Below are 8270 nucleotides of genomic sequence, written 5' to 3' on the forward strand. Positions count from 1 at the left end.
CAACTCATAGGGACAGACACAAAATTTAATATTAAGGGTGAATTTATAAAATTTTAAGGGTGGACTTGTAAAATTTTTAGAGATTAAAATAAATTATCAATAAAGACATAATATCTAAATTATATTTTGGAATGATCGTTTCGTTAGCTCATCTCTGTCCATTCTAGATCTTAGAAGAAGATACCAGCTTGTTCTCTAGTACGAGGGCGAGATTTAGAGATTTGGTACTTGAAATTTACTGAGATTATGGGGTTTGCATTTGTTTGCTCGACGCCCCTCGTACTGAAATTATCAATGCATGATAATATACATAAAAATATATAATTCCTTATGATACAATCGTAAAAAGAATACAAATGTGGCACCCCCCAAACCTCAATCCTCGATATTTGGATTCTCATATATGTTGTAAGATGCTAGAAGCCAATACATGGAGAGGATTTCACTGCCTTGACTGAGCTCCTGAAGATGAGAGAAATGGGGATTCCTCATTGCTGCATAGTACATCATCTCTAACCAAACTGACATCATGATGTCCCATTTCTCCGGCCTTGCCCTCAAAACTTCCTCGATCCTCATAGCATGCTTTAGGATCATCATGGACGGCGCACTTTCGTCTTCTTCCGATGAAATTTCGTGTAACAACTGTTGGTACACCGTGGCTTCATCGTTCAGTGAAATAGTATTCTGCTGCAATTCTTTTCTTAGCTTCCTACTCAAGGAATCGAACCAGAAGTTGTCTTCCTCGGAAACCATTGAAGGCTTCTTTGCTACAAGGTACATCATGTAATCGGATATCACTTTGCATGTAATAAATCTTTCACCATCCTGTCTGTGCAAGAATATCTTTGAAGTGTCTTTTCTCCTCTGAAGAAATGTGGTAGAATGTTACCGTCTTCCTGCTCGAAAAGCTCTGTTGGACCTGGAAAACTCTTTGGATTCTTCGAGGACAAAGGGATGGATTTTAAACTCGTGTGCCAGTATTTGTGCATCAGTTCATCAATACCAATCATTCCCAAGATTTTGGTCCTTTTTCTGAAGCTCCTGCAATATCCTAAAAGATTGAATTGTCCCATACAATTTGACCATCTTCTATTTTCCTTATGCTTTAACAATGACCATTTGAAGATTTTTCGCAACAAACTGTACTTTATTCCTTATGCTTCTCACCGCGGACTACGCTCCAAGAGAAGCTAACCGAGCAGCTCATGAACTAGCAAAATGAGCAGTGTTAAATTGTATTGTTCCTTTATCGTTTGTTAGTGACTATCCTCGATGTATCTCGAATGTTGTTATTTTGGATGCAATTGGAATCGAATGAACGCAAATCATCTTTATTCTCAAAAATAAAAGAAAAAGTGACGAGTGGGTAACCACTAGTGCCCTTACCAATGCTTCAGAATTTTATGGGTTGTTTCTACGTCATTTACTGATGAAAGCTTCCGTGGATCTGAAAATATCGACTTTTGTTTTAATCCCCTTGATGAAAACCTAAGACAAAGTACCAGCTTTTGTCTCATGATTTATAAATTTAAAACACATTCATGTTATATTATATTCTGTAATATTTCAATTATTCTTTTCATGTGATATAATCATCTAAATATGCCATCATGGCTAAGAAGCAACATGCACAACCATAATACAAGAAAAAGTACAAAGAGAAAAGGAGTCACTAACAGTATCCTGCAAATAAAAAGCATCTTACCAATTACAAGAACAATACAATATCCCAAGTTGTCAAAAACACGCCGCTCTAGAAAACAAAGAGCATAATCGCCAGTCCACTTGAGACGCTATGGAAGAAACGGGATAAACAAATGCAAACCCCATAATTTCAGTAAAAATTCAAGCATCAAATCTCGAAATCTCTTGTTTTAAAGCCACAACCTCATAATAAAGGACAAGTTAGTATCTTCCCCTAGGACTCCTGGAGCGATGTGTCCGTCCAGATCTGCAAAAGTTAGAAGGTATAAAAAGGTAATATTAGATTCAAGTATTGCACTTATTTTGAACTCTATAAAACGCGATAGCAGCTACCAACCAGCTAAAAGTTTCAATTTCCCAGCAATATATCTTTGAGATTACAACCAAATTCGCAATAACTTCTCGTTTGATGGCTTGTGTTGGATCACTTTATGAACATAAAATAAAGAGGATTGTAAACATGTTTGGGAAAGAAAAACACCATCAAGAATACATTTTTTTCCTTCATAAAATTAGCATGCCTTTCAAATAAGGTTAGCTTTTAAAGAAGGTTATGCTTAAAGCTCAATTTCGAGATTTGGGCAAGGTTGGCATCACGCAATCAGGTCTATTTAAGCTTAGGTTGAGGTTGTCTCAAGTTTCGGCCTTTACAGGTTCATCCGAGGCCCAAGCCATTCAAATTTGGATTACTTCAGTTCAAGTAATACATGTTCTTAATTTAAGTACAGTCATGTTGCATGAATACATAATTCTTTCACCACTTACAACTGATAGAACTAACAGATCTCAAATAAAAACTCAAAAGCATATAAATAGAGACAAACCTCATATTTTTTCTTTTGAAGGCTCCAGTACTAGGTCCATTGCTGAAGGCCCAATCAACATTGATGGTTTGTGTAAGAAGTTCTGCTCCATCCATTGTCGAAATGGCATTCTTTGCTTCTTCAAACTTTTCATATTCAATCAGTGCATATCCCTAAAATGGAGAAACACACTTATAATTTTACCAGAACACAAATATTCAATCCTAAGGAAATACAGTAAAAGAAGGTAAAAGATAAATGGTCCTTTGTTTTCTCATCTTCAAGCAATGCTGTTTGTGAAACAAGCACTTAGTAACCACATAAATGGTTAGAAACAGTAAACTGCTTGATAACTCAATACAACCGAATCCACATTCTCTAATACATATAATAAACACACAAAAGAAAAATGTTAGAGAAGAAGAAAGAGATGGTGAAAATATTTCACATACACACACTATACATAGAAAAAAATAACATGCAATGTGAAGTGCTCCACGCCTAAAACAGAACATAATACTACACTTATGCAATAGTCTGATGGTCATAAAGTGAGATACACCAATTTACTATGTTGCCTACCTTAACAAATCCAGTGCGGCGATCCAGATTTAAATGCAAATTCTTGATCTCACCAAATTCACCAAATGCATTGTGCAAATCATCCTCTTGGGCTTCCTCATGTACACCACTGACCAAAATAATCCATCCTTCAATAGCTGCACATTCATTAACGAGAAGTACTAATGAGAAAAGAGTTCACAAACATATAGGAAAATCTTAATTTGTTCTTGGACAATTGCTTTTATCTACCATACTCTACAAGTTGAGTTATATTGACATTGTGTAGGAAAATAAGGGGTGTTCATACAGAGCTCACAAACTTTTAAATTAGCTGGACAGAATGAAGGTTAGGTCAGTACAGTATAATACATTTAACGAACTCAATTGGTGGTTGAAACATGGCCAAACAGGTAATACCAGTCCTTGAAGAAGTGTATACATATTTAAACTTGGTCAATAATGTAATTAGAATCTTTTTCCTTTTCTTTCATTGGACTTATTGTCCTTGACAAAGGGAATTTCAAATATCCCCGACATGATGTCCCAACAAAATTCTGAGGACATGAAAACAGGATCAATCCCCATCCCGTTCTTTTGAAAATGGAACAAAGTGAACCTCAAGAATCAGCCAAGAATATATATATAGACATAATTTCAAAAAAATATCCTCTGATATCAAGAGAAAATTTATATAAGATATATAATTTTTATTCAACTTTGGGTCACGTTCATCACACAGGTTTAAAAAACTCATAAGAGCAAAAAAATAACTAAATTCATGGATTTCTTTTAATTCCTAATACTTCAGAAATATTAACCACCCCCATCTAACAGACAAGTGCACAAATAAACAGGTCTAAAACCTAAATGAAAATAACATACTACAGTTGGTGCAATGCATATACAATGTAGATGAAGAAATTCATGAAGCCTCTGCCATTAAACTTGATCTAGTCTCATAAATGACCCGAACATATTATGCCCCATACACTTGCAAGTTCTAATGAGAAAGGTAGAAAAGCAGTTCTTGTCAATGAAGGGTTCCTAAAAAGTATACTATGGTCGAAAAATATCCACGTGACGAAGTTAAGGAGGTTGGTTTTAGGAACTGGACTTAAAAAGGTTCAGATGTTCCAACGACCCGCAAAACAACTCATTTTGATATATAATTCTTGAATAACCTGTTAAGTGAACCAAAGGTTAAGATATCTTATCTGGGAAATTTATTCACTATGATTAGTTTTTTGAACTATGTACTTATGCGCAACTGTTACCAAATCAAGAACAGAAGATACATTAGCACTATGTTCTGAATATTTTCAATATTAGCCTATTCAAACTACCAAATCTCCCAGCTCATTCCAACCAAACTTATACTAACATCATCGTGAATTATTAATGTCAATTTCGCAATTATCTTGTCTTATAGGCCACAGATAAAATAAAACCCTAGATAAAACAAAAGGAAACAACATAAATAAACGACGAGAGGGGGGAAAGAAAAATAGGGTTTATAGGAAGGACTAACATCTCTGGGGACCGGGGCCACCATCAGTGCCAAGGGACTCGAAGTCGCGGGAGGCGAGACGGGACAGGCGGTCGGCAACTTCATCGCGAAACCCACGGCCCTTGGTCTTCTTAGGGCCAGAAAGAGAAGTGGAAGCACCACCAGTGATGGCAGACTTGAGCTTAGGCATTGCCTCTTGAGGGGAGGCGTCGCCGGCGGCGTCCTCGTCCATGAGATAGTCGTCCTCCGGATCGAAATCCACCGCTTCCACATCAGCACTCGCCATCACCGCGATCTGAACGCTTGTTTACTTTTAGAATATCTAAAACAAAATCTGGTTGTACTCTGATTCAGAACTCATGCTCTCGAAAGTGAAAAATAGCTGGAAAAGTATGATTAAGCACAAGCTTCTGAAACTGAATTTGGATGGCCCACTCTTCCATATTTTGCAGAACCTTCTAGGAACTTTTGGGCTCGAATTCGGGTTATTTTTGGGCCAAGTCTAACCTTTTGTAGAATTATTATTTATTAAATTTTAACATATTATAAACTTTTAAATAAAAAATAAAGTCTATTGAATACCTAGTAATTATAGGTAGAATGATAAATTATATATACATAATGTGTTCAATTATTAAGGTTAGTATTTGATACACGTGAGTAAAATAACTGTAATCATTTAAAAAAAATATTCACTTCTCAGGGTGAAATGCAATATCAGCTATATCATTAAAGGGGAAAAAATCAAGCAAAATGTCTGAGCTCTACAACATATAATATTCCATCTTTAATAAAGTTGCTATTCTCTATCCCATTCCCATCAACAAATCAATGGCCTTCTGAATGCTTTCTTTAACATAATTTGGGATGTGCCAAGTAAATTTGCTTCACTTCCAGGCCACTTTGAACTCAAATTTCGGTTTCCAGAAGCACCATTCATAGAGCAAAATTCTGATTGATTTTGCACAATTGGAAAGGAAATGGATCAATATCTGTACTGAAATCTTGGTGCATGCATTTTGTTTCATACGCATGTCTATTGCAGGATTTCAGATGGCCAGAGCCGCTTCCATGTCGATATCTCCTCGACGCTGCTGAGATTACGGATTCCACCATAAAATCCATCCGCCTCGTTTCCTTCCTCTCGATGTTCTTTCCGGTTGATCATTGTGTGTCGCCACCTTGAGCCGGGGGAGTACTGGTTGAACTCTAACGCCACCGTATCTGTTTAGCAACGCTAAGATGTTAAAAACTGGGCAATAATAACTCAAACCTTCAATCATGATGCAAATATCAGGTTTCTTAAGATGCAAATGATTACAGAAAAAAAAAGACCACTTTTTCTTTCTTTTATGCTTTATGTAACTTGCACTGGTGTGACAACATGAATGTGAATTTTGAAGTGTAAAACAACCATTGCAGCCCCACAAGACTTAAAGATTCCAGATAAGTAAAGCAAACAGATCCCCACCGAAGACATTGGGTCCTTTTAGTGTGGTTGGCCATAAATATTCTGCCCAGACAATGTTATCGCAATGTCAGTTGAATTTCCGACATAATGACGACGACGTGTTTTGGGACCAACCCAACAACACAACTTGGGGACCATGTATTAGAAAGATGAGGTTCCTGAAAATGACCTATCCTAAACCGGATGTCCTCCATGAAAATTAACTTTATGAATTGCTATATATCATGGACTCTTTCTTCATATCCGTATTCGACGCATTCAAACATACGCAATCGAGTAAAGAGGATAATGATTTCCCAAATCTATGAACAAAATTTGACCATATTCGTGTTAGATACCGACACGTAAGGTAGATTACAAGGATGTTTGTAACTCACAAACACAAAATGTTAATTTCTTCAACACAAGAGAAGATATTTCTGCTCTTAAAGGCAGAAGATGTGTCCCTTGGAATAGCTTAAAAGGCAGATACCATGTAATGCTTGCAATAGTACCAAAGTGAAGTTAGATTCTCATTTTCTAGGCAACCCTATAGAAATATCAGAGAGTGCCATTTGAGAAAAGAAAAGATGAGATTAAACTTACCACTCTGATGACACCGGCAGTAATTTTCGTTCCGGTCGCATGATTCCAAGTGAGCAACTACACCATACCACCAACCATATGGGAATTCTTTGTTTCTTCTCCACTGAATCTCAATGTGATCACCAGGGCGTAGCTCGTTTAAACAATCAGAAATGTGAAGATTGTGTGGTGAAGCATCAATAGGCGGTGCTCTCAGCCGTTCCCACGGCACGTAACTTTCGATTGCCACCGCCCTTCTTCCATGTGGAGGGTACCTAAAAGCATCAAACCAAATCTCATATCAATCCACCAGATTAAGTTTCAAAAACCACCATAAAAAGTATGTTCATATCTCAACTTACCTTGCTTGGAACGTGTCGGTACGTTGATCATAGCTGAGCTCAGCATCATAGCATGACAACATAAACCCAACATGACCATTCTACAAAAAAAAAAAAAAAAAGATCACAACAAAGACTCGTATAATCAAGTTGGAATTATCACAAACACAAGTGGGGATTTTGATTGAAGGTGAAGAGAATCAGATACCTCACGGTTATAGACTTGAGCAGGGAACCAGAATTCGCCACTCTCAATAGCAAGAAACCAAGACATGATTGAATCATCCGGCAAAGAACTCTGCTTACTACAATCATCATCAACCTTTGGTTTAAACCACCAGGATGGTCTAACCATAGACAAAATCCTCATCAAACCTTTTGGCCTCCCTTGTTTCAGATGACTCGAATCCTTTCTCAAAGCAACATGCCATTGCCACTTTCTATAAGCAGCAGGACCAATGATTCTACCCCATTTGTTCCTCATATGTTTTTCCCAGAAATGATCGGCCGTACACATACTCCTCAAGGAGCTGCAACACCCGCCATGCTACAAAGACTAGCGGGCGGCAGCCTTTCGATGATGCATTCCAAGGCCAAATCTGGTAAGTCCAGAACCGAGATGGCACCACCACCACCACCTCCTTCAACCGCCTCAAAGCTGTCAACTTTTGAAGCGAAAGACATCTTTTTGAGAGACATTTTGGAAGGGAAGGAGGTGAAATAGGTAATACCAAAACTGTTTTTGATCAACTTGGGAATGGAAGCAAAGGAAAATTTCAACTCAGTTGGCCATGGTGGAAGTGGTTTCAACTTAAAAAATAAGAGGAAGGGGAAACAAGTGAGGAACAAGTTAAGTAACATTCCAAGAAATACAAAAAGGAAAGAAAAAAAGAGGTGAATGACTGAATCTCTTATGGGTCCAAATTCAATAATATAAGGCAAAAAAATTAAAAAAAAATCAATGGAAGAGAACCCAATTATCTATCCTCTTCTCGTGGCTCATCTTCTTTCCATTAAAAACCAAAGTGAGATCATCAATATAACAAGACCCCGACTTTGATTTTAGAAAGAATCACAAAAAGAAAGGGTTTATTGGTTAATATCAAAGCCCACCAAACCCTCAAAGGTGGGCCTCCCTTGATGGCTAATCAAAACAAATTTTAGTAGTAAAATACGAGAAGAAAATAATTTTCTTTCCTTCCAGGCAGATAAGTTACCTAACAACCAATCCAAAAAGAAAAAAAAAACTCAACCGAACAAACAGCTTTCGTGTGATAGATGGAGATCTTAATGGATGAACCCAGAAACAAGTG

At 37.2% G+C, this 8270-nt stretch overlaps 1 protein-coding gene and 1 pseudogene across 1 annotated transcript; both read right to left on the minus strand.

The window, feature by feature from the left end:
• Positions 1-1739: 1739 nt before the first annotated feature.
• Positions 1740-4958, minus strand: LOC120142171 (RNA-binding protein Y14-like). Its single transcript, XM_039156903.1, has 4 exons — positions 4603-4958; positions 3093-3229; positions 2532-2683; positions 1740-1954 (listed from the first exon to the last, which is right to left on the minus strand). Exons 1-4 carry the CDS (start codon positions 4865-4867, stop codon positions 1909-1911), a joined length of 600 nt encoding a protein of 199 aa, XP_039012834.1. The 5' UTR covers positions 4868-4958; the 3' UTR covers positions 1740-1908.
• Positions 4959-5339: 381 nt separating this feature from the next.
• Positions 5340-7964, minus strand: LOC120142169 (annotated as a pseudogene).
• Between the last annotated feature and the right edge of the window lie 306 nt (positions 7965-8270).

This window comes from Hibiscus syriacus, unplaced genomic scaffold (assembly GCF_006381635.1).
Source record: "Hibiscus syriacus cultivar Baekdansim isolate YM2019G1 unplaced genomic scaffold, ASM638163v2 tig00110819_pilon, whole genome shotgun sequence".
In the NCBI taxonomy this organism is placed as follows: Eukaryota; Viridiplantae; Streptophyta; class Magnoliopsida; order Malvales; family Malvaceae; genus Hibiscus; species Hibiscus syriacus.